This window comes from Cygnus atratus, chromosome 27 (assembly GCF_013377495.2).
Source record: "Cygnus atratus isolate AKBS03 ecotype Queensland, Australia chromosome 27, CAtr_DNAZoo_HiC_assembly, whole genome shotgun sequence".
In the NCBI taxonomy this organism is placed as follows: Eukaryota; Metazoa; Chordata; class Aves; order Anseriformes; family Anatidae; genus Cygnus; species Cygnus atratus.
In genome coordinates this window covers 3,270,090-3,294,364 of record NC_066388.1, presented here as the reverse complement: position 1 = coordinate 3,294,364, position 24,275 = coordinate 3,270,090, and the positions used below count along the sequence as shown (strand labels likewise).

General features: G+C 44.8%; 1 protein-coding gene and 1 long non-coding RNA gene across 2 annotated transcripts in view; one reads left to right on the top strand and one right to left on the bottom strand.

Annotated features, from left to right (window-relative positions):
- Positions 1-11,877: 11,877 nt before the first annotated feature.
- Positions 11,878-24,275, top strand: part of ADRA1A (adrenoceptor alpha 1A) — a 19,265-nt gene continuing 6,867 nt past the window's right edge. Inside the window, exons 1-2 of the mRNA XM_035562815.2 lie at positions 11,878-11,999; positions 13,334-14,962. Coding sequence (XP_035418708.1) covers positions 14,053-14,962 — 910 coding nt within the window. The 5' untranslated portion in view covers positions 11,878-11,999; positions 13,334-14,052. The remainder of the gene's footprint in view (positions 12,000-13,333; positions 14,963-24,275) is intronic.
- The window catches only part of LOC118256110 (uncharacterized), a 2,524-nt gene continuing 1,482 nt past the window's right edge, over positions 23,234-24,275 (bottom strand). The window contains exons 3-4 of the long non-coding RNA XR_004781144.1: positions 24,038-24,129; positions 23,234-23,312 (exon numbers count right to left, since the gene is read on the bottom strand). This is a non-coding gene — a long non-coding RNA (uncharacterized LOC118256110). The remainder of the gene's footprint in view (positions 23,313-24,037; positions 24,130-24,275) is intronic.

Sequence of the window (24,275 nt, the reverse complement as noted above, 5' to 3'; positions counted from 1 at the left end):
GCACAGACCAGCTGCTGTACGTCTTGCTGAGCACCCACAGCAGCAGCTTTATAGCTGGCTGCAGATGCAGGGCACCAGCAAGAAAGAAAAAGCCACAAGGACTGAGCAGAAGGTTACCTGGGATGCCTGGGATCAATCCCCTGCTCCCAGAAGCCATTATTTAATCTGTCTCAGGTTTTTATAGGCCCACAATAATTTAAGAACACTTAAATAACTTTAATAACACTTGCTTAATATTCATTGGGTTCTCAAGTATTGCAATGTTGGAGCTGCCTCCCATGTTTTCATGACACGCCTCCCTTTCCCGTAAGGCACGGGATAGCTGAATGATGGGTGCAACTTTTAGTCTTTAAAACGTGAGCTAGAAACAAGGCAGCTATGGGTGGCTTTGCATCACACCATCCTAGATCACTTAAACACCCAAACTGAAGCCTGCGCATAAACCAGTGGCTTCCAAGACCTGATTTATTCCAGATGCTCTGACATTCCTGCAAAGGAGAACAGGGTATAAATGCAAGCAGTGAATGGCCAGTGAGTGTGAGATGGAGCGAGCTCCTGTCCTGGTGCTTTGCTATTCAGAGCACAAACGAAAGGTCCCTGCTCAAGGAACAGGACATTTTGCTGGGCTGAAGCAGCAGACTTCTACGTTCATTACACAAATAGAAAACTAAAATAATTAAAACTATGATACAGCAGACGTTCCCCACACAATATTGTGTTACAGGAATCTCAGGGAGCAAAGAGGAAAGGGGATACTGTCATGGATGCATTGCTTCTGCAGCAAGTTACCTGTGGCTGGGTATGCCAGAAAACCAGGATGTGATTTAAAAGGGAAGATCCATCCAGAAAGGGATGTAATTACAAGGTGGCACTACTACATTAGCGTGTTGTGAGTGGATGGCAGGGGTTCTGAGGGAAACATAGGTTAGATAGTTTTCTTGCTTATTCTGCAGGCAGAAATTCAGCAAAAGGCCTGTCCAGTCTGAATTTAAAGAATGACTGATTTTGCTAACATTACTGTTACTTCAACATGGAAAAGAAAAGAAAAGAAAAGAAAAGAAAAGAAAAGAAAAGAAAAGAAAAGAAAAGAAAAGAAAAGAAAAGAAAAGAAAAGAAAAGAAAAGAAAAGAAAAGAAAAAAACTTCCTTTCCAGCACAAACATTTGGGTCTACGCTGATGGAAGGCTGCCCAGGGAAGCTGTGGCTGCCCCATCCCTGGCAGTGCCCAAGTCCAGGCTGGATGGGCTTTGGGCAGCCTGGTCCCACAGCAGCAACACCCCCATGGCAGGGGGATGGAACTGGGATATGCTTAAGGGTCCCTTCCAACCCAAACCATCCCCTGATTCTGTGTCATCTGTACTTTAACCTCCCAGCTCGGTGCATTCCCAATGCCCAGCACAGACTGGTCTCTCCCCTTAAGAGCTCCATAGTACACGCACACCGAGTGCCAGTAAACAGGAAAAGTTTTACAGCACAAAAATGTGAAGACACTGTTTGCTCAATGAGAGCAGGCATAAAAGCTTGGGAACTGCTTGAACACTGACCTAAAGCGAAAGCCGTGGCTGTTGGTTGAAATTCACAGGGGCCAAGAAGTAAATGCGACAGCAGAAGCGCTTTGGTTTGCCTTGTATAGAAGTAAAAGGAGGATGCTTCCCAATGTGGCTGGATTTCTTGCTGACACAGAAATGGAGGAGCTGGCAAAAAAAAGAACGACTAAAATCAGGTCCATCTGCTTAGAATTAGCTTCTGAGTTCGCGTGATCCACCATGCAGCAGCAGTGCACAAAAGGAGAACGAAAGCAGGGAAGTGTGATTTTGAAAGTAAATTCCCGTGCAGGGATGTGCTAGTTTTAGCAGTTTTTGTCAAGCAAGAGCTTTCATCTAGAGCTTTAGTCATCTGATATTTCAGAGCAAGGTGGTGGACTGACGTTAAAGGAGAAGAACCAGGACAGACCTGCATGGAAACACTCGTGTGTTGTGGTCCCAAAGTAGACGGACTGATGCCACTCTTTTCTGGAGAAAGACTTTGTTGCTTTTCTAACCCAGGACGAAACTGAAACATGAAACTTCAGCAGTTACAACAAAATGGGTTTATCCTCCTCTACTGGGCTCTAATAAGAATATTTTTGGACAGAGGCCATGAAGGGGATTACATACGCACACAGGTCCACGCGACTTCTTTAAAGAGAATTCCTCCTTTGTCTGCTACCCACTGCCAGGTCAACACCAAGCCTTCAATAATCTGCACTTTTTGGACAAAAACGGCTGGAAGCCAGCACAGATAGTTGATAGCTTTCCTCCTGCTAGATAGTTCACTGCACAAATAGCTGTGAACTTAGTGAGGTTTTGCTGATATTGACTGACTGAAGCGTTAACTCGCCCTAGCGAGAGCTTTTCCATCTGAATTTCCCTCGATGGATATGGATGCTGCATACCTTTCCAGTCCATCGACTGATTCTTTTCTTACGGGCTTCCTGCTTGTCTGCGAAACGTCTCAGAATACCCTTCATACAGGCTTGGCACTGGCATCATGCAAAAAAACCCCTTCGTTTTCTGCCTAGCGTTCGATTTTTTACTTTTATTTTTTTTGAAAAGACTGTGCATCACTCCAGACACTCAATTTCTGAAATAAAAAAAAAAAGCCCTGCAGTTTCTATCCAATTCTGATGATTTGAGAGTTTTGTGTTCTGCTATGCTGTAAAGAGTGGGAGGAAAAAATTGCAAGGAACAACAATTCATTTCTAGTTTTCTATCAGCGAAACATTTATAGTTCAGCTCACTAATAGTCTCCCACATCAGGCAGAATGAAAGCAGGAAAATGCAGTTACAATAGTTCTTTTCATTTAAAAGAAAACGTAGCTTTCACAACTAATTTTTGAGGTGTATTTTTACTGTGGTAGGTAACCCCCCCCTACAAGAAGGAATTAACTTCAGGTGATGTGAGCAAAGGAACACTTTGCCAGCCACTGAGAGCTACAGTGCTTAACACAGTTATTTGTTTATTTATTCCTTAGTAATATGCTTGGTTAGTGTTACCATTGGGAACTCAGCACAGTCATTTTTTATTATCCTGAGTATTGTTTTTGTAAGAAAATTCATTTGCAAAAAAACATATTGTGAGATCCTACTGATTCTTTACCCGATTAAGCAAATAAATGCACAACTTTTTTCATTTAGCTGCTCCTCCTTGATCACCTTCACCTCTTTGCTAAGATGATTTTCTGTTTGAGCCCAAGCATGTTGGAGCACTGTGAGTATAAGATCCAGTAGCAGCGTGCTCCAAGATACCAGGAACTCTATTATTATTGTTATTGTTATTATTATTATTATTATTTTCCTGAGCAAATCGTGAAGTCCTAGGCAAGAGGGACTCCTTCCACCCCCCTTCAGCATCTGAAAACCAGCGATCAAATAAGCAGCAGCAGCAACATTCACTACACACTCTCAAAGACACTTTCTAAATTCAATTTGCTCCTGGATCAGCGATCTTTGCATGGGATTTTCCAGTCTGTGGGACAAGAACTTGTATCAGGCAGCAGTCAGTCTCCTGCTCTAGCTACTGCAGCCAGCGATGTACTTGTTCCCATTGCCTAGGAACAGAGTTAGGCACCTAAAAATAAGTGATGGGACTGCTTCCTCCACCTCCCCATACCACGTTAATTTAGGACAAAGTTGCACAGTGAGCCTGGTTTCTGTGACGTTTGGTCAGAGGAATTCTGTGTATTGTTTGTGCACAGAAAATGTTGGAGGGGAAAATCGCTTTGGTTTGGGTCCATTCTTCAGGCTATAGAGAACATCGTGCCCCAGGTTTCTGCCAAAAAGCAGCGTGCACTGGCACTCTGACACCAGCCAGCCTGGGAAAATCCATGCACATTCACATGGGCCCACTAAAAGATAAGCGAGCAGTCCGATACACGTACACCATCACCGGCTCTGGTTCTGCAGGCTCTACAGGATGGGGATTTATTAACACAAGTGTGATTAGAAACACGTCTGCCTTTGTACCGGTCCTCGCTAGTGAGCAGTGTAAACGAGGGAGGCTGCTCCAAGCTGAACAGCTGTAAGGATGCCTCATTGCTTGATCCTCTTTCCAAGATCAAGACTTGTTCCCTAAATCCAAGGGCCACGGATCTCTCACTGCTTACCACAGGCCCAAACCAGTCCCACACCCTGCAGGAAACTCAGAAAAGACTTTAAAAATGGTTAAAAACCACGACAAACAGAATGTGCCGTGGGGAGACAGTAAGGGTTATCATGGGAATCACCAGCACCATGTCCCTGAAATAAGATGGCATTTATGAGATGGTAACAGCCACGCAGCACTAAGAAAGTGTTTTCAGTAACAATAAATTCTGACCATCTCAACACACAGGCAACGTAAGTGTCAGAGAACTAAGAACAGAAACCAGAAGACAACTCTGAATGCTGACTCGCCAGTGCCAGGACCTGAACGCGAATACTGAGCATCACTGCAGGAGCAACATTGCTTTTTTTTTTTTGACTTCCTTCACATGATATCAGTAGGCACAAGGGCACAGAACAACCCAGAATCCTGCTCTACTGCCCCAGCAACAAGCCACTCCGTACCTCTAGATGACAACCTGTCCATATGAGTGGAATAATCCAGTTCCTTTCACTTTTATAGATGTTATGCAGTATGGAGCCCAATTAGTCGCTAGAAAGAATCAGTGAGAAGGACACATTTTCTTGTAATTGCACTCAGTTTCTTGGAAAGCTGCTTGCAGTTATGCTTGGGTCTGAAGAACAACAGACAGCACAGTACATCATTTCTTCCCTGTAAATTGGATTTACAATAAAACAATTTTTTTTTGTGCTTTCACCCCAAATACTTTGTCGTTTTACATTTAAGTTATTTAGTAATTCCTGTGACAGTGAAAGATGTCAGAAAAATCGCTGCTCTTTTGACCTTTGATTCATCAGCATGAAAAAAAAAATAAATTGGGGAACTTTTGTTATGGGCAGCTTTACAAACACGTACTCTGGAGGCTCAAAAATACCAGAATAGGATCAGGAATGAAGGAACTTGCTCCAGCACCTTCTTCATGTAAGACTATTCCTTGCATGAACACTGAAGAGCTTCTGAGACTAATTCAATAATTTGACCTATTTTTAACTCACTTTCTATTCCATGTGGTATTAAAAACGGACAAATCGTGTATTTGGGCTTGTATTTTGTTTCACGATTGCCCATCATGTACCATCTAGAAATTCTCACTAAAAGCTCGTATTTGCTAACTGAGCCTAGGGCAATTTTACTATTATCCTCCTACATTAGTAAGAGTGAGTACTGAGTAGTAGAAAAAAAATTAAGAATATAAATATTTTCATTTATGTTTTTTTTTTCCATTTTTTCCCCCATTGTTGAACCATGAGTATTTTTTCCTCACCTGCCTTGTCCCCAGGGCTCTGGAGGACAATAAATCACACAGGACATCACTCCTTCACCTACAACCTTATAGAAAAGACATTTCCACTGCAAATCTTCCAGAGACACAGATTGAGTGTAAATAAAATGTGCGGAGCTATTGAATTAAAGTCCTTCACATGTAAAAACATTTTGCTCTGCAAATCTAATTACCACTCTCGCCTGTTAGTGTTTTAAGGAGAGTTTATAAATGTCAGGCAGTTGGGAGGGTTTGTTTGGGTTTTTGGGCTTTGTGCTGTTTCTTTGTTTTTCATAAGATGCTAATTTGCAGTAATTGTATTATGCAGTCTTAAGAGGCTGGCTCAGAGGAAGGGAATTATTGGTGTGTGTATTTTAGTAATAATGATTAGAGAGACAAAAACTGAGGCAGAAGAAAGAACTTATTACTAAAATGTTCACGTACTGCAGAAGAAAGCTACAGCTTGTTGCTTTAAGGGGAAAAAAATCTGCCTAGCATTTCTCAAACACCTATGTCTACTGGTTTGCCACCAAGATACTAATTGTATATAATTTTATAGGCCGAAATAATTTAAGGCAATTAATGGGAATAGAAGAAGAAATGAGCAATGATTTTTGTTGTAGCACGAGGGGCATAGAGGCTGCGAGCTCCTTTTGCAATTTGAAGTCCTTAAGAGGAAGGACCCACCAGGAGAGGAAAAAAACTAAAATGCGATTGCTTGGTGGTGGTGGCGCAGCAATACCTCAATATCTTAATTAGGAACACAGCATGCTCTGCTCTGCTCAGACCCGAAGTAAAACGGCAGCTCCGACCCCGTGGTGCTCAAGACATGATCGAGCAGATGGGTGAGGAAGCGAGCAGGTGTGTCAGAAGAAGCAAGAGACTTCAGCCTAGGCAAAAAAAAAGCCACGAGATGGCTCCCCATCCATCTGCCCCAAACCATCAGCTGCATGGCAAGGCTGGCAGGGCAGCAGGCTGGCTTGGAGAAGGTGAAAACTGTGGCTTTTTATGGATTCACTTTTTTTTTCAGCAGCTTTTGGAAATTCAGGTAAAATCCTTTCCAAAATTGTTGATGAGTCATTTTTGCTGAACCGAAGGGCAAGAACCCAGGGCGGAGTGTGCAGGGGTTCCAGACAGGACCTGGGAGCCGCATTGTGCTGGTTCAGCTCATGAAATTACTCCTGAATTGCAAGAAGAAAGGAAAAAAAAACAAAACAAAACACAAAAGGACAAGAAAGGCCTTGAAAAGGCTGAGCATCTGGGTGGCTTCATCTCGAAAATGGAAATGGAAGAAACTGGGACCGGGGTTTCTGTTCCCCACAAGTTTTGTTTGGTGATGCACAGAGTCCCCTTGCTCCTGGTCTAGTTTCAAACAATCAAGGATTAAAGATTCAGCCAAATTCTGTCATCAAGTCTACAGCAAAGAGCCTGAAGAGATTTGGCAAGGGGATCTGTTAGATACGATCTGGTTTTTGACGCCAGAAGGGAGATGCCTGTTACATCGTCCTCCTGGATAGACTCTGAGTGCTGAGTGCTACAGCTTCTTTACACGTTTCTTGGATTTTGAAGGTATAGTCATCTCCCTTTCATGTGGTTACCCTAGTGATCTTGCATATGGATGCTGCTGCCTGTCACACCCGCTGTGGAGTTATGGCACACTCACTACTTTCACCTCTTTCTCCAGAACATCTTGTGCTGGCCCCTATTTGACAGGCTCCCAGATTAGATGGAGCACTGATTTATTTTGCCATGGCAGTTTCTGTCCTAATAGTAAGCCCAGTGAGCTCAGAGGACAAGTTTCGGGAGCTCCAGCTGTTGACTTCGTGGGTTTGGGTCTCATCCCTTCCCGTGCCGATGGCCGTGCTGCCCCCAGAGAGCTGCTCCCTGTAACCCCACCAGAGGCACTCACTGGTGCCCCAATTCTTTTAAAACTCCTGACTTCCCTTACCAGCCTCAGCCCTTGGACCTTGCATTTCAAGGGGATCTCAGACAAGACACGCTGTCAGTAAATAACGGGTAAACATCCACCCGTGGAACGGCTGCTGGATCATAAGCATCACACCTCCTTTCCCTAAACAATTTTCTCTAATGTTGCCAGTAAACCACTGCTGCCTGGAGGTGGCAGTGGGTGAAGCGAGCTTTGCATTTCCATTCCCAAAGTACCACGGGCTCCTCGTAGACGAGAGGCTCTATATATCAACTGTAACTTCTTGTTAGGCTTTGTTGGAAGATCACTTGGGCAAAAGCTGCTGTTCAAGGCCAGTCGGGAGATGGAGGCTGAGCAGAGATCTCACTTGTATACGGCCGTATGGTAAGAGGATGCCCTACTCTTGGACAACCAGCCAACGCTCACAGCAACACGAGGGGACAAACAAAGCCCGTGGTGACTTCCAGCCCCGCTGGACTAAGGGAACGTTTCTGAATAAAGACACGACTTCTACCGAAGGCTTTTTCAGAGCTGCACATCTCTAAAGCAGTGAAGGAATTAAATGCGCTGTGTGCTTTGGATGGGAAAGAAAACTTGCAGGCCTGCAGCGAGTGCTGAGGCACAAGACCAGACCTAAATCTAGCTCAGATCTGGGAGAGATAAAGCAGCACCCTGGTATTGTTCCCGTCACAGTGATGTTGTAAGGGCTGCTGTACAGAGAGCTGCGTGTGCCACACTGGAAGCATGGGCAGAGCCCTGGCCCTACAAAGATCCTGCCTTGCCAGACAGAAGTTGGAAGGAGAAAAGGAGATTCAGGGAGAAAAATCAAGGCAGCAGCATGAAGGCAGGTGTTTCAGAGGACTGGATCCCCCGCTTCTCAGAGGTGGGCAGGCAGCATATAAAAACCTGAAAGAAGCATTTAAATCATGCCCATCTTGGTCTGTCTTGTTTAAGCTCACCTTCTGCTCCCCTAAACCACTTTACATACTGCAGATTCAGGTGAAGCTAAAGCAGAGAGAAGTGGCATCAACTCTCACTGCAGGAAAGCAGTGGTAATGTTATGGGAAAGGGCCCAGCAAGACACAGAAGGTAAACAAGAAAGAAGCAGGAGGAATGAAAACTGAAGTAGGCACTCATCTCTGGGTAGATTTGTTTCAGCAGTAGGTAAAAATCAATCTTCCTGAGGCTACGAAATAGCACTGCTCTCCATACGTGGTTAGACTTCATCAGATCACCCAAGTAATAAGTCAGACCGGGAAATTCTCCATGAGTTGCATGGAAATAAACTTTTAACAACAGCTCTTATTAGGAGGTCTTCAGACCTGCAACTGGACACAAAATCCAGTGGCCCAAATCTTCACCTGCTGTGACCTGAGAAATTATCGTTAGCTTTAACGAAGCTGTATGCAAAGCATGGCTCTTCCTTTCCTGGTAATCAGCCTCTACTTAGTGATTCAGCAACATGGTGGGAAAAGTCCTCATGAATCCCAAGATGGAAAATTTTAGACACCTGTAACACCTCACTATTAAAACGTGTTTAATATAAACAAGCAAATCTATCTGCTTTGAAAATGTTCAGCCCCATTTATCTTCCACTCGGCTGTGCTATGAGCTTCGGGCTCTCCTAATCTTAAAAGACAGAGGAATGGGACTACTCCTCCTTCGAGCTGAAGTTTAATAGGCAACATTTAACATCGCTTGCCTTCGAGTGGATTTTCTTTCTCATCCAAGCATAAGCTAAACCCCTACTATACCCCAAGGGCTGATTTCTCGATGCAGTACTTTCCACTGCTTTCTGAAAGGGTGAACAATCTCATCAAAGCCTGCAGCAGCTCAGAGAAGTTACTCCACTGCTGGTCTCAGACAATCCCAGCGTGCCGGATGTTGGCAGGGACCTCTGGGTCCATCTGGTCCAACCCTGCTCTGATTTTAACCAAGCTACTGAATAAGAGAGGACCAGAGGCTGAGAAGTGACCGAGCAGCTGCGCACTATTTGCCTGTAGCCCTCCCTTGGGAGCCCTTTCTTGCTAACGAATATAATTGGCAATACAGTAAGTAAAGGAGCTTGCTTGTGATAAATGCTATCTAGACAGAGCTGGGGACAACCCTGACATCAGAAGGATTTCAGTCTACATGAATAAGAGAAGCGAGAGGAAAGCATCATACTTCACAGATAGGGAAGAGAAGTCTGGAAGCAGACTTGCCAAAGACCTCTGACGGACTTCTGAAGACCTTGCAGCAGAAACAAGGACTGTTCGGCACTCTTGTTCTTTCCACTGCCTCAACACGAAGGCCTGCCTTTCTCTGCAGATCTTACCTGTAGAAAAAAGATGCTGGGTGGGACCCTACAGGATACTCCCTCTCTAGAGAGGATCGAAGCTCCTCGATCAACAGATCTTTGCCTAATTGCCCTTAAAAACTCCCAGTGTCGGGTATTCCACAGCCTCTGCAAGCAGCCTTTGCCCTGTCTTCAGAGCTGCAAAGCTTTAGATTAAACAGTTCCACCTCTTCCAGCCCCACAGGTCACGTTTTCTAGATTTTTATCATTCCCGCTGCTTTACCCTGAATTCTTTCTGATTAGTACAGAGCTTTTAAACTGGACACATGCAACTCTGGCACAGATCTTGGCAGAGCTGAGCACAAAGATTGCTTCACAAAACCCGGCTGTGTCAGTAATCCTACCCTGTCCTCTTCACCTGATGACACACGTCGACTGTCCTTCGTTTGGTGCCCCTTCTGACCCTGGGCTGTAGGAATTCTTCGCCGTGATGCATTCATTTTTCTCTGAGGATTTTAGGACCGTCTGGCGCTTCCTTCTGCTTCCCTCCATTCCAGGAAGATGTCCTCCAACAAGGGTATTACTCATCGGGAGCTGATGGTTTCTGAGCACAGCACTAATAACTGAAGCTACAAACATAAATTTATTTCCATCGGGCACTTAAGAGCTTGGAACCAGCCACCAGGATGAAGAGGTCACACGTACCAGGAGGAGCAAAACCCTGGGCTTTTAGGAGTATTCTCTGAGGATTTTAGGACCCTGGGTCTTTAGTAACTCAAGCTTTCCTTTATTTATTTAGGCTTCAGCCTCTCCTAACATCCTTTGTTACTCAGGGAAATCATGGCACAGGGTGACACCCCGGTCTGCGCAGGGGCTTGCTGTCAGCTCAAGGCTTCTGAACAGCCTGCAAAACCAAGCCTTGTATCTACGGGGCAAGCAGCACAGGTGCCAGTAGAGCAGAGGAGGGATGGAGGCTGAGCATTTACAAATCTCTCCTTCTCACAGTTTGCAAGCTTCTAAAAGTCAGTGTGAATTCTCTCCTCCCCTCATCCCCCTTCTAATTTCCTCTCGTGGGATCTTTTGTTCTAAAATCAAAACTGCAAATGACACAGGAGCTGGAACTGTCATAGGATAAGGATGACTGCACTTTCCCAAACTCTGCCTCTTCTACACAAATCACACATTCACGTTACCTGTTTTTACATCCCCTCACCAGCAGCAATGGCTATCCAAGAAGAAAGCTGAGCCCAGGTTGCTAGAGCAGCGATCAGGGTTACTCGTGATGCCAGCCCTCACCTGGTTCTCTCCTGAGGGATTTGAGCATCACATTTAAAGTTGTCTCAGTTCAGGAAACACATGAACCCAGCTTTCCCTCTCACGGTTATCTCAGGGATAAGGAGGTAGATGGGGCGGTGTGGGGAAACTGTCATGTGGCTCACCCCCGAGGCTACAGGATGGCTTTCTCCTGGCTGTAAAATCCTCGTCTGTCTTCTGCTCCCCTCCTTTCGCTTCAGGCCACCTGTTTAATATTCATCTGTTCATCAGCAGTGACTCAGGGCACTTTTTAAAAAATGCATCTGAAAGAACCACGCAGAAACGAACCTCACCTCCAAAGCACATTGTGTCCAAGATACTTCATACTCAGCTTCTCTAAACGTACGCTTTAATAGTTATAATCTTCCTATTTCAAATCATGCCAGTGGCTCTCACTCTCCTTAAAGCAAAGCAGGAGAAAAGAGGAGGAATCTTCAGTGCCCACCTCTCCAGGCTTTCCCTGTCCCCCACTTCCAGGTTAGCTGCCCCAGAACTTTGTCCCAGCGTGCAGACTGCGTGCTCAGCCTGGCTGCCACCCCTTGTTTTTTATTTCATCCTCCATGTATCTGGCAGGCAACTCTCTGTACCACAACGAGATTTACTTGTTCACCCATAAACAGGAGCTTACTAGCTGGCTTCCACGTTGGGATCTCTGCAGGAACTGGTAGCTTGCATGGAAAAAAACACTTTGCACGCACCACTTGGCATCAGATCAGTGCTCTTTCTTTCGGAGCAATACGGGAATGGCAGGGGATTACGGTAATGGCAAGGATACTGCCTGCTACATCAGCAGAGCAGTAAAGTTACTGCTGCTCCTTGACAGCGTGGAGCTGAGCACTGCAACTGGGGAGGGTGCTTTGAGGGATGCTGGAGCCAGACCCCGCACAGGCACTGGGCTACAGGGGAGCAGAGCAAGGGTGAATCATCAAAACACCAGGGAGAGAGAGAGGGAGAGAGGCAGTGGATTTGCAGGCAGAGAGTCCCATCTCTGCGTGAAGAGAGGAGCCTGCTGTGTTGTGCTGTGAATCTCCTTTCCAGATGCTCAGAGGAGCTGTGCTGCCTTCTAGAGACTAAGAGGTGAGTGGGGACTGGGGCAGGCACCAGGGTGTAGGATGTGCTCTTGCTCTGAGCCTTCTCTCTCCACAGGTGGAATATTATCTGGTGGGTTTGGGGCATGAATCTGTCATTCTTTTGCTGCATCTCCTTGACTTGCTGGGAAGTTTTGTTTCATGTGCTTAAAAATCAAGTCTGATCATTTCTTAATTTTCTTGTCCACCTATACTGACCACGGCTATAGTGGTTACAGCTGCTCAGTGCTAGCCACTTTTCATTGATGTGTGTATTGAAATCTGTCGTTGCCTTTCTGGGAATTATTCTTCAACTCGTTCCCTCTTGTGGAAAAGAAAATACAAAGATCCAATTTTGTTTCACTGCAAGGAAGGCAAATTCCCACAGTGGAATACCTTTTATCTCCCCTCCCCCATGCCCCCTGCTTGCGAACTGGGCATTTCAGGGCTTGCAGTAAGAGTTGCTTCAGCCCTCTTTGCCTGAAGGAAAATGCAGTTTTGAGACTCAGCTACATGGCAGTTGTTGCTGCTTGGTGTTTGCATAAGGCGCAACAAGAGGGCTTCATCTGAAAGACCTCCTCCTCCTACTCTCAGAGCCTTACCTTAGCATAGACTTAACCAGAACAGTTAGTGGTGGTTTTTCAGATGTCTGATCAATATTTTGGATGGGAACACTATACCTACATCTCAGTGTTGTGAAGGGCTTTCAGCTGACACTTGTAGCTTTCCGTCGTACCCCCCGTGTCTCAGTTCCCAGGCTTACCCTCACTTTGCCATCTGATGTACCCTTTCTCCATATTTAGTCAGCTGAGGCTGAGCTTGGCTTCCAGATCCTCTAAAATGTTGTGCCACTCAGTAGGAAACTTGTTCCTTGCAACGTCTTCTGCTTCGCAGAAATTGCTTTTCCCTATAGATTCCTAAAATGGGCTGTTCAGCTGGACTAACGAGTAGTTCAACGTGTAATGGGGTCACTTAAATACATCTCAGGTTAAACTCTGGATTTACAAACCTGCTTCACAGTTTGTAGTCCTGAATTGTGTCCTGCGGGTTTCTCCCTTCCAGAGCCGGTCTCTGCAGGTGAACTGATAGTTACCATTGATTGCTGTCCCTACAGGGCAACAGGCTTCTGCTGAGAGCCTGGTGAGAAAATTCAGGCACCGAAATGCACGTTGGTCCCTTAGTTGTTAAACAATGCTGGGCTGAAAAAGGTTGGTTCCACTGGCTGGAGCCAGCCTGAGGAAGGCTCCCTAAAATAGCTTCCCGCTCTATTCTTATATGGGAACCATAGCAGTAAGCGAGCACTGCTTCTGGGAAACACATTGTTTGTGTCTTTGTCTCTTGCAGGGGGTGATAATCTGAAAGGAGCACAACAGCCTACGTCACTCACATGGCAAACTTCACTCTCCCCTTCAGAGCAAGCCAGAAGCTGATGTAAACCAACTTCTATTCGTAGCCCAGGTGCCAACTGCTCCATGGCATGCAGAGGCTTTGAGTGACCCTTCAGCCCCTGAGGACCAGTGGTGGCAGGTATCTCAAATGACATTGCCGAGCAGACAGCAGCAGCCTTCACCCTGCCAGGTTTCTGCTAAGGCACTTGTAAAACAGGATCAGGACTAATGCAACGCAATTAAAGCATCAGTGACTTCCTCTTAGGAGACACCTAAATTTGAGGCCCTTTGGAATATTTATGTTACTTAAATATTGAATCTTGCCAAGAAGGCAGAAATGACCTTAACCTGTAATTCCGCCTGTAATCCTTCTCATCACACTACCCTGGGATGTAGGAGTAAGAGCCTCAGCCTCACTTCTGCACCCCAAGAACAATGCAAAAGGGGTTAAATTTGACTGAAATGGTGGCTATTAACTGTGCTAGAATGGTAAGAACTTAGGGATAAAAGCAGGTTTTCTATTCTGTTTCTGGATCCTTCTTGTTGATCCTGGTGCTGCACTTCCAAGACTTTCTTAAGAACTCTTTTCTCCAGCAAAGCCAGGCAAATGTCGCCTGTAGGACTTTCTGAGAACTGATCTCATCACTCTTTTCACCTGAAAAGGGAGTGAAGTGCATGCATGAACACTGTCAGCCACTCACCATGGTCTTCCTCCCTGGAAACTCATCTGACTGCTCCAACTGCACCCACTCTGTGGGGCCTGTGAACATTTCCAAGGCCATTTTGCTTGGTGTTATTCTAGGGGGATTAATCATTTTTGGGGTTTTGGGTAATATCCTGGTTATCCTCTCTGTAGCCTGCCACAGACATCTTCAGAGCGTTACCCACTATTACATAATTAACCTGGCAGTAGCTGACCTCCTCTTGACTTCCACTGTCCTGCCCTTCTCAGCCACTATGGAGATTTTGGGCTACTGGGCCTTTGGGAGAATCTTCTGCAACATCTGGGCAGCCGTTGATGTCCTTTGCTGCACTGCTTCCATTATGAGCCTCTGTATCATCTCGATAGACAGGTACATCGGAGTGAGCTACCCGCTGAGATACCCGAGCATAGTGACAGAGAAGAGAGGCCTCCTGGCTTTACTGTGCGTTTGGGCACTGTCCCTGGTGATATCGATCGGACCTCTTTTTGGCTGGAAGGAGCCAGCTCCGGAAGACGAGACCATCTGTCAAATCACCGAAGAGCCAGGCTACGTGCTGTTCTCTGCCCTAGGCTCCTTCTACCTCCCCCTGACTATTATCTTGGTGATGTACTGCCGCGTGTACGTGGTGGCCAAAAGGGAAAACAAAGGGCTCACCTCTGGTCTGAAGACTGAGAGATCCCGTTCGGAAGAAGTGACCCTACGGATCCACCGTAAAAACACTCGCGAAACAAGCGGGTCTGCATCCAACCCCAAGAGCAAGCACCACTTCTCGGTGCGTCTCCTCAAGTTCTCCCGGGAAAAGAAAGCTGCCAAGACCCTGGGAATAGTTGTGGGATGCTTCGTTCTGTGCTGGCTCCCATTTTTTGTAGTCATGCCTCTTGGTAAGTAACGCGAAAACCGCTTGTACAGCACCTTCCCTGAAGGGAGGGCTGTGTTTTGGCCTGCCTACAATAGAGCTGATCAGAAAAGCTCTGAGGGAATAATTTTCCATTGGAAAGCTGTCAAAAATCAAAACACTCCCCAGCACGAAACGGTGAACATGAAAAATGAAAGTCTGAGCCAGAGATGCTTTGTTAGGTTTGAAAGGGAAGCATAAAGTTCTGAAATAATGGAACAGTTTTAATGGCCTTTTTACATATAGAAAATATTCTCTCAGAACTAAGACTAATTTCTGACTGATTCTGCTATAGGAATGGTACCTTTATGTGCGTGTTTAAGTTTGTGGCCGGTTTTCCGGGTGATATAAATTTGTAAAAGGTCAAGACATAAAAGTATTCAGGGTCAAAGCAGCAGTTTACAGCCTTGGGACCAAATCTCCCAAAGTGCTCAGCATCTGATTCCCCACTACAAAGAATAATCAGCTTCCTGCCAGAAAGTTTCACACCATGAAACACCATATTCCAAACGAATATGTTCTTTAATTTATCATCTGGCCAGTCACAACACAGCAGCGAGGATCCTTCAAACTAATTTTACACTTCTCTGGCTCACATCCTATGCAGAAACCCACGGAGCCCACTGGCCAAACGCTGGCTGCCATTTCAATCATCACACTGACTATGAATATTTATTCACCAGTTACGATTCTAACGGGGAGAAATTTGTTCTGCTTTGCTATCACTGAAATATAAAGCAATTAGAATTTTAATTAAACTTTGCTCAGTCACCTTTGAAGAGACTTTGGGATTTAAAAGCAGAATACTAATTTTATACCTATATCTGAGGGTATGTGGCATATTACCCTAAAGTTTGCTGTGCAGAACTCTACTAAATACAAGCTTTTGAAACACAGAACCTTAAATCTGACTTGCTCAATTTCAGTAGCTTTTCTTGTGGAAAGGCTTACACTGTAGAGGAAAAATAAAGTAATAGAAGTTATAGCTAGTAATGGAACAATGTGTATGACAAAAAAAAAAAAAAAAGTCAGCATTACCTATGCACTAAAAGAAAGATTTGAGGGATTATTATTTTTTTAACCCTATAGAAATCTGTTCTTTTTCAATTAACCTTTAGTGGATTTACCAAGAACACCGGGTTGTTTCACAAAAACCTGCCACTAATGTTGCCACATGAAAAACCAAACACTAGAGAGTCTTTTCTCTGTTGGTCAATGCTGGGAAGTGCTGGAGTTTGAGATGTCGATGTTACATAAGGGGAAGCCCTGAAAAGCCTGGCTCATGCTGCCCAGGATGTCAGCACGTTGGAATGCTGGTTGCCAAGATGTCTGAAACATACCCAAAAAGGGTTTGCAAGAACGCATCAAACACACTTTTCGTTTGCTAATGTGGTTGCCCACACAGAGCTGTTGCTAATTTGCTTTGGATTTAAGAAATTTTCTTGCATCTTTCTTTGATCCCTTATAAGGCAACTTACTTGAGGTTAGTTTCCCTCTATTATTAGTTTTTCTTGTCTTGTTGGTTTTAAAGCCTATAACAAGTCTTTCAAAACCTACTTGTTACTTTTGTTAGAGACAAAAAATATATATGTATTAAACAGACAAGTGGTGCAGGAGAAGTCTTCAAAACAAACAAGAAAACATCCTGAAGCAGACGGTTTCACCCCAAACCAGAAACTCATCCAGAGCTGATTTTATATGGCACTCTACATGTATACAAGGCAGAACACTTCCCCAAGAGAGAAGCATTTTCAGATCTATACTGCAGACATGCGAAGGCAGGCACAGGTAATGGAAGTGGTCCGGCCAGGATCACGCATCCAGAGGGCTGACTTTCCAGCTGTACAGAGCACTCCCCTCTCTGCTGCTGAAGCCAGTAGCAATCGAGGAGCTCGTGATACAGCCAGTTAGAGAACAAGGACTTTGTTGTGCAAAAGACCAACCCTGCAGCTTTTTTTTGTAATGGGACAGACACATAAATAGTTCCATCAGCTGCTGAAGGTCATTTCAGCTGTTTGTAGTCTCCCAGAAGCAGGTCCTCCGTGAAGGATGCCCCATGAAACAGAAATTCTTACCCTTCGCTACGCAATCCCCTTCACGTGACTGGCAGGTGCTTGCCACTCTATGCAGCAGCTGTTCCCAGATCAGGAACTACTACTGTTTTATTTACAGCATGCTCATGATCCCCACATCTATTAACATCAGCTCCACCAGCTAAGAATTGAGGTAAAACAAGAAACACCTGGCTTGCTCAGGTGCATTATAAACAGGGGTGGAAAGTTTGGGGTGTATGTATGGGGAGTACAAGAGAAACAGAAGGATATAAGGAGTCGGATAAAGGCATAACATCCAGATCAGCAGGTATTACTGAAATTACTGCAGAAACAACTTGAGAATCTCTGCCACAAAAGAATATCTTAATTGAAATCAGTGTGTAAGACTGCCAGTGGCAATCTGTGTACGTAATGTCTGTCTTACCTTCTTGAATAGAGTTTCATTCCAGGCAAAGGGACTGTGCAAAGGCTTTAAGTCCAATACACCTTCTCAATTGGCTTCAGTGTTTGTGGAGTAAGCCAGGGAATGATAATCCTGTCGCATGAAAATAAATGAGGTTAAGATTTGTTTTCACTGCATGCCGGAGTGCAAACTCAGCCTTCACAAAACTTCTGTGAAATGAGTGTCAAAACAGATGACTTCCCCAGGAAGAAGTCAGGTTTTCACTTCTGCATGTACTCTGTCTGCCCCTTTAGATCTGGCCAGTGGACTTGCTCCAAATGAAGTTTTCCTGTAAGAGCTTCCTTGAATTCAACATGCCCTCACAAATTATTTAACAAAACTTACCTAGATTTAGGAAAGTTCTAACTAAATCTGCAATCTTTGTATTCCCCTAGTTAAATCGCGGTTCCTCTCTAGACACACTACTTTCATAGTGCAATGAGAGGTGTTTTTCCTTGATATTTAGGGCAGGCTTAGACTGACTGAAATGCGGGTTAAGCTGTAGCAACACCTAAACAGGGGTTTCATCTGAGATCTAGCATGAACTGTGAGGTCCTTTGTCCACGTCCAGTGGCATCTATAAAAGATACCTGTTCTCAGTAAGTCCAGGTTCTGTCTGCCCTGCAGCAGTGGAAGTCAGATAGGGTAAAGTGCTCTTTATTCTACTAATCTCCCTTTGAATTGCTATTACCTCCTCCTCCCAAAAAAGAAAAAGCTGTGAAATTCTGCACAGATTCCTCCTATAAATGCCATTGCCTAAGAGGAACCATGCCTAACACTTCAGTGGTTGAATTAGGTTGCGAAGAAAGGCTGAAGTTTGCAGACATCTACAGCTCTCTGCAATTGCTTCCTACGCAGATTTTCAGGTGTATCCACCCAACTTCCCTTATTCTACACTAGGCATCAACCTTTTCTATAAAGATAAGTGTAGAAGGGACATACTCAGCAGAAGAGTAAGTTAATCAGCTGAATAGATTACTGTCCTATTTAGGAACTCAAAATACTTTCTCTGTATACCTCGTACTCAGCAAGACTGCTGCTTGCTTCAGACAGACTGTGAGAGCACCCCACCCCGTGCAGGTAGCCTATTCTGCCCTTCAAATTAGGTGGCTGGAAATGATACTTCCCTGTCCACTCTATGGCTTTTACTCCCACATATCTACCACATCCATTGCCTCCTTTTCTTTAACCATTATTTCTCTTCAGCAAGACTTCATGACCACATTCCTAACTGCTAGCCACTTAATGCCAGCCCATAGGACCTGAGCTTCCCTGGCTAACAACCCCTCGTGTGATCCATGTAGCCAGAGCAGCTCTAAAAGCTTTAGTGCTGGCCACGCTTCGGTTAGCCTGGATTTGGCTCCTTGCTCAAGGCATAGCCGTGCTACAGCACCCCATACAACCAGCAAGAGCAGGGGATTTTACTGCATGCACTCCTGTACGGGAGCCACAGGGCGCTGCTTCACTGGAGGAAGCGAAGATCCGTGACCTAGCAAGGAAGGCTGCTGAGTAACAGAACTGCATTTTAGTTTTCCTAAATTAGTCAAAACCTTATAATCACAAAAATTCTGTTTTCGACGCAGCCAAAAAATGAAATCCTGCTGCTCTACACAAATGTTTGACATTTTACCAAAGCTCTTTAAGAGCAAGAAAAAAAAAGATGCCTTAAATGAAGCAATATTGCTTTTTAAATTAGTGATAATTATCGTAGAGCAACCATGATCTCCAAGGCTCCAACTAATCTGGATTACTTGAAGCTGAAATAGAAAGCTGAGAACAGGTTTCTGGAGGAATCTGAATGTCAAGGAGCAGCAAAGGCAGGGCTGCTCCCTGAGGGAGGGTGATCCAGGGTGACAACAGTGCAGGCAGCAGCCACATCCCCACCAAAACCACGTCCTCACTGTACCTGAGCAAAGCAGGCAGAGGTGGCATCACCGGCAGCTACAGCTGATGTCCTGTAACCACCCCAAAAATGTAAAGCAACAAAGCAGAGTCAGCAAAGGACAAGCCTGAGCCTCCCAACATCACTCAGATTGGAGCAAGGAGAGGAGCGTGACCTTCTGTGCAGCTCCTGGGCCACTGGGCAGGTTCTGGTAGAGGTCCCAGACGAGGCTCCTCAGGGCAGTTAAGGCTGGTTGGTGCACCTAGGGCTGGGGCGCACCGAAGTGCTACAGTAACAGCCTGCTTCGTCCATTTCTGTTTGTGGGTTGGTTTTTTTTTTTCAGTTGGTTGGTTTGTTTTCTTCTTGCAGTCCCTGGAAAGGGAAATAGACAGACAGATGTGAAAAGAAATGCTCAGAACTAGGAGAGTCTGGAAGTTCAGTGCATTCCCCGAGCGATGGGACTAGTTTTCGAGGTGATGCTGAGGACGAGGTTACACCTGACAGCGGATCTCCCAGAGCTGCTCTGGGAATTTTTCAGGTTACTTTTCAACAGCACAGATGACAGTACTTAGAGGTCATTTTGAGATGAAACAAACACAGAACTGATGGAATAATGAAAAACGGGTTTGGGGATGACACAAACAGTCCTGTGTTAGGATTGATGGTTCATCCTAATGACCTGGGAGCCTGGTTTGCTGTCCATTTCTTGTGGCAAGCTCGCTTAAATCTCTCTGGTTGTGGCTGCTGCTTTCAGACACAGAAGGAAGACAAAAGAGAAAGTGTGATCCAGGGTGCCATGGGGGAAATTACAATGCAGGCTACTGAAATGGGCAAGCAAGGCTTTTAGTGTTTGTCAATCATTCTCAAGATGAAGAAGAGCAGAAAAGAGGATACGCTGGAGGATATTTAGAGTAGTAAATTAGTCTTGTGAACTGACACAAGCCCTGTCAAGGGAATCCTCTAATCCTGTCTATGTGCCCGTCTGCAGCTGGTTTCTAATTACTGTTTTGTGGTTGTTTTTTGAACTGGAGTCTAGGAGGAGAACTGTCTACTTTTACTAGAGGTAAACCAGAAGCATAAAATGCAATTTTCTCTCTGCCACTGATGCAATGTCTCAGGTAGGGAGTGGGAACACGCAGCAAAACCTGGAGGTTGGTGGATTTATCCATTTGTTTTCCTGGGAGGTTTGCACTTGTTATATGTACCATAACTTTAATATGCTTTAATAAGGTGGCTGATTCCGTTTTAACACCTTTCTTGGGCTCCAGAGGCATGAGTTCATATCCAGTCAACTCAGCTAGAAATAGGAAACTTCCTTTTGGAAGCCAAAGGTGACCAGACATGACAAAAAAAAAAAGCTGCAGCTGTTTACAAGCTATCAGATAATGGAAATTCATCTACCTTAATCATGCTGGCTAAGGCACGATTGACCTGTCCTCCTCTGTGTTGCAACGCTGGGACAACACAAAGCTTCCCACTTGTCTGTGAGGGTGCTGTATTTCCCAAATTTCACCTGATTTTTGTTACCAGTAAAAAACACATCAGATACAGCTTGCTGGCCTCTTCCTCTCTTCAGGATCATCCGAGTCTCGATTCAGTAGAAGTTCTCCTGTCAGAACACGTTCTGATCAGCTCCCACTGTTTTGGGATGAGCCATCCTCCACCCTGCCCACTTGCTGGCAAAGTAATTGGGCTCTGGGCCATGTTCCTTTGTCACCAGCAGCCAGAATATGACAGAGCTGGGCCAGAGAAGTAAAGCGGGGATCTCTGCTTCGCCTGTATCTCATCATAGCAGGGATTCAACTACCTGCTACCGTCTTGACATTCATACTGTGCAGCTTCCTGCTCCCCACCTGCTGACTCCTGCAGACAGCAGTGTTTTAATGAGCAAAAACTGGGAACATCATTTCAGAATAACAGACAGGATCCAACTTGAGTGAGATACTGAGAGCAGCTTAAACATGGTTTTTAAGGTCTTTTAGAGGCACAAAAAGGAAGTGCTCGTGATTCATCCATTCCCCATCGTTTAACCAACAGTGTAATGGGAATTAGCACGCTGGGAGATTCAGAAATGAGCTGAGATCTCTCAGTAACAGGTTAACTGCAGGTGCTGAACAGCAGGTCAGCCATTTCCCATAGAATCGAGATCACTTTGGTTGATGATACTGACTCAGTGGCTAGTGCTGTCTTATCCTGTGAAGGCAGTGTCAAAGAGAAGGTGGTTACATGGCAGGAGAGGAAATAAATTCGCTGATGGGGAAAATAAGGAAGAGCAAGCAAGAGTTTTCCTGGGGAGGAGAACTGTGTCGAATTGTACCAGCGTTCCAGGGAAGCACAATGGGACTGCAATACGTTACCCTGGCATTTCTCCGCACAGGAGGCGAATAAAACTTTTCATGAATCACCCCTTTTCTTCTGTAGAATCGGCCAGATGGTCTCATAGTAGTAAAGAGAGGCACAGGATCCTCCTGTCCCTCCCACCCTTTTACTTGGAAGGCAGAGAGTAAGGCAAGCAGCCCGAGCACTCCCTTGATATCATCATGGCTCGGTCATCCAGTACTCTGAGAAGCAAGGATCTGAAGGTTTTTTCTTTTCATTGTTCAGCTGATAATAACATAATAAAGTAAAATGAATAAAAGCTGAGACAACAATAGTTTTTATATTAGAAAATGCTGAATTCCAGCCATGGTGGGAATATTCAGAGCTAGATTCCCTTCATTAGCATTTCAGCGTGTTCCCTCGGCGACAAAAAGGAAAACAGAAATAAAGGGAGAAAAAAAAAAAACGGAATAAAGCCCCAGCTTATTCTGTGGAGTGATAGTCACAGGTTAGAGAGAAAAATGGTGTTTTGCACTCTTTGAGTCATGGAACATGGCTGTGTGTAAGCGTGTGTGTTAAGTCATTGAACAGGGAGAAAATAAGCCATGAAGAGTCAAGAGGCAAGTTTTTTGTCTACTCACAAGGGGTGTTTTTTGTAAACACGGACTGCAAAGGCCTTGTTGGTCTAGGTTGGTAACAGCCACCCTGAAGCCAATGGCAAAAATACCATTGACATCCCCATGGCCAACAGTTCTCTGCTGTTATCACGTCCTGAAATGTTATGTCCCACTGACTCATAATCCAGCAAAGGAGCAGAAAGAATTGCTAATATTAATAGCCATTGAAACTGAAAACAAGAGAAAGAATGTGGAGTGAGTTGTGCTACGTTTCGTGATTCATACCTATGGCTTTCCAGCATGAGCTACCTGTCAGGGGGAAGGCTTGTCCTTGTCTTCAAAATGTTCTTGCTTGCTGTAGTCACCACCTTCAGGCTCCTGGAGTAAATGAACCAAGAATGTAATTTTCACTCACTCTCCTCTGAAACATCATGGTGCCATTTAGAATCTGTTAGTGATTGAAAGGTGATGAATAATTCTCCCACCCCACCCAGCAGATTTCAGGCTTTGTCTTCAATTTGGATGCACAAGGGCTAGATACTCAGCTCTTGCTAAGAAGTGTAATTCCAGTGTTGTTAACCCCAAAGATTCCAAAATCAAAACCAACAGTCACACAGTGACAAAATCATGAGACAGGCTGAGATAGACTAATCTTTTCAAACTATCCCCTGAACCATCAGATTTTTTTTTTAACTTTTAAATGAAAGCTAAGGTTTTATTGTAAATGCATGATGCCGGGAGCTAGGACTTTGGGAGGAATATCAAATGTCGTAAAAATGTCAGCAATGAGAGCCAGAACCATTCCACTGCAGTAACAGCATGGGAGCCAGAATTTCACTGGCAATTGGACTGATTCGTAAAACAATGTTATTATTTAAGTTTACACAGGTAAGAAAATCTCAGTTTACCTTCCCATGTTTTTTCTTTTTTTTATCTGCTTTCTAAATCTGCATCTGCGCACAGTGAATCTGGAAATAGTTGCTTGATGAGATGTTTGCTCTTTGCCAGAAATATCATCCATCCTAAGTGGGTACGACATGAAACAGAGCATAAATTAGGGCTGAAAAAATCCAAATAATCAGAGCACCATTCCCAGACTGACCCATTCCTGTTCTCTGTCTGTTCCATCTGTCTCCTTTGGAGAAACATCCACACTCCACTGAATGCCCCGGAGATCTGAATTCAGGTCTGTGAAGAGGAACAACCTCTTGCTCCTCTTTCTATGGCTGTTTATTGCAGCTCAGGGATGTCTAAGCACAATGTCATTCTCGTTTTCCCCCTGAATCAGCCCCAAATTGCAGGTCCTGGGATATGCTGGCTGTAAACGTGTAAGTCTTAACAGATGCAGGCTCTTACCCTTCCTCATGTCTCTTCTTACTCGATACTTAACCACTGTTCTGCATTTCTTCCACTAATTTGATTATACAAAACCCAGAAGCGTTTCCTACTATTGAAGGGCTCTTTGATCCCATTTCTGTTCCCACAGAAGATACTTTCCATAAGGGAGCTGCGGGGCGAGACGTGCTGGGACAGCATATATGTACAGAGTGCAGCTGCTACGTGTCTGCAGCAATACATATATATATTTATACGTATGTATATATAAATATACTTCCTATAGGGTGGTCTGTGTTTGACCTGAGACGCAGTATAGAGTGCCAGTCTCATGGAATAAAGTTCAACGCTAGCACTGAGCTTGGGAACCCACGATGAAACACATTTATCTACATTAGTAGTGCAGACTCACGAGAGATCCAGAGAGTCCCTGGTAGAGTCAGTCCGTGGGAGAATATCAGGGCTCTTCTGTGCTTCATCCTCGGGGTCTTTAGGGCAATTGCTCTGGAATAGGACAGATTTTAGGAACTGAGTTTCAGCTTCGCCTCTCTGCAAACCACACCGCTATCCTTACTTTCAATTTGCCGTGATTATAGAGGAATATTCCCCAGGTGCCAGAGGCAAGACGTGCTTAGATTTTCGGTTTAAAA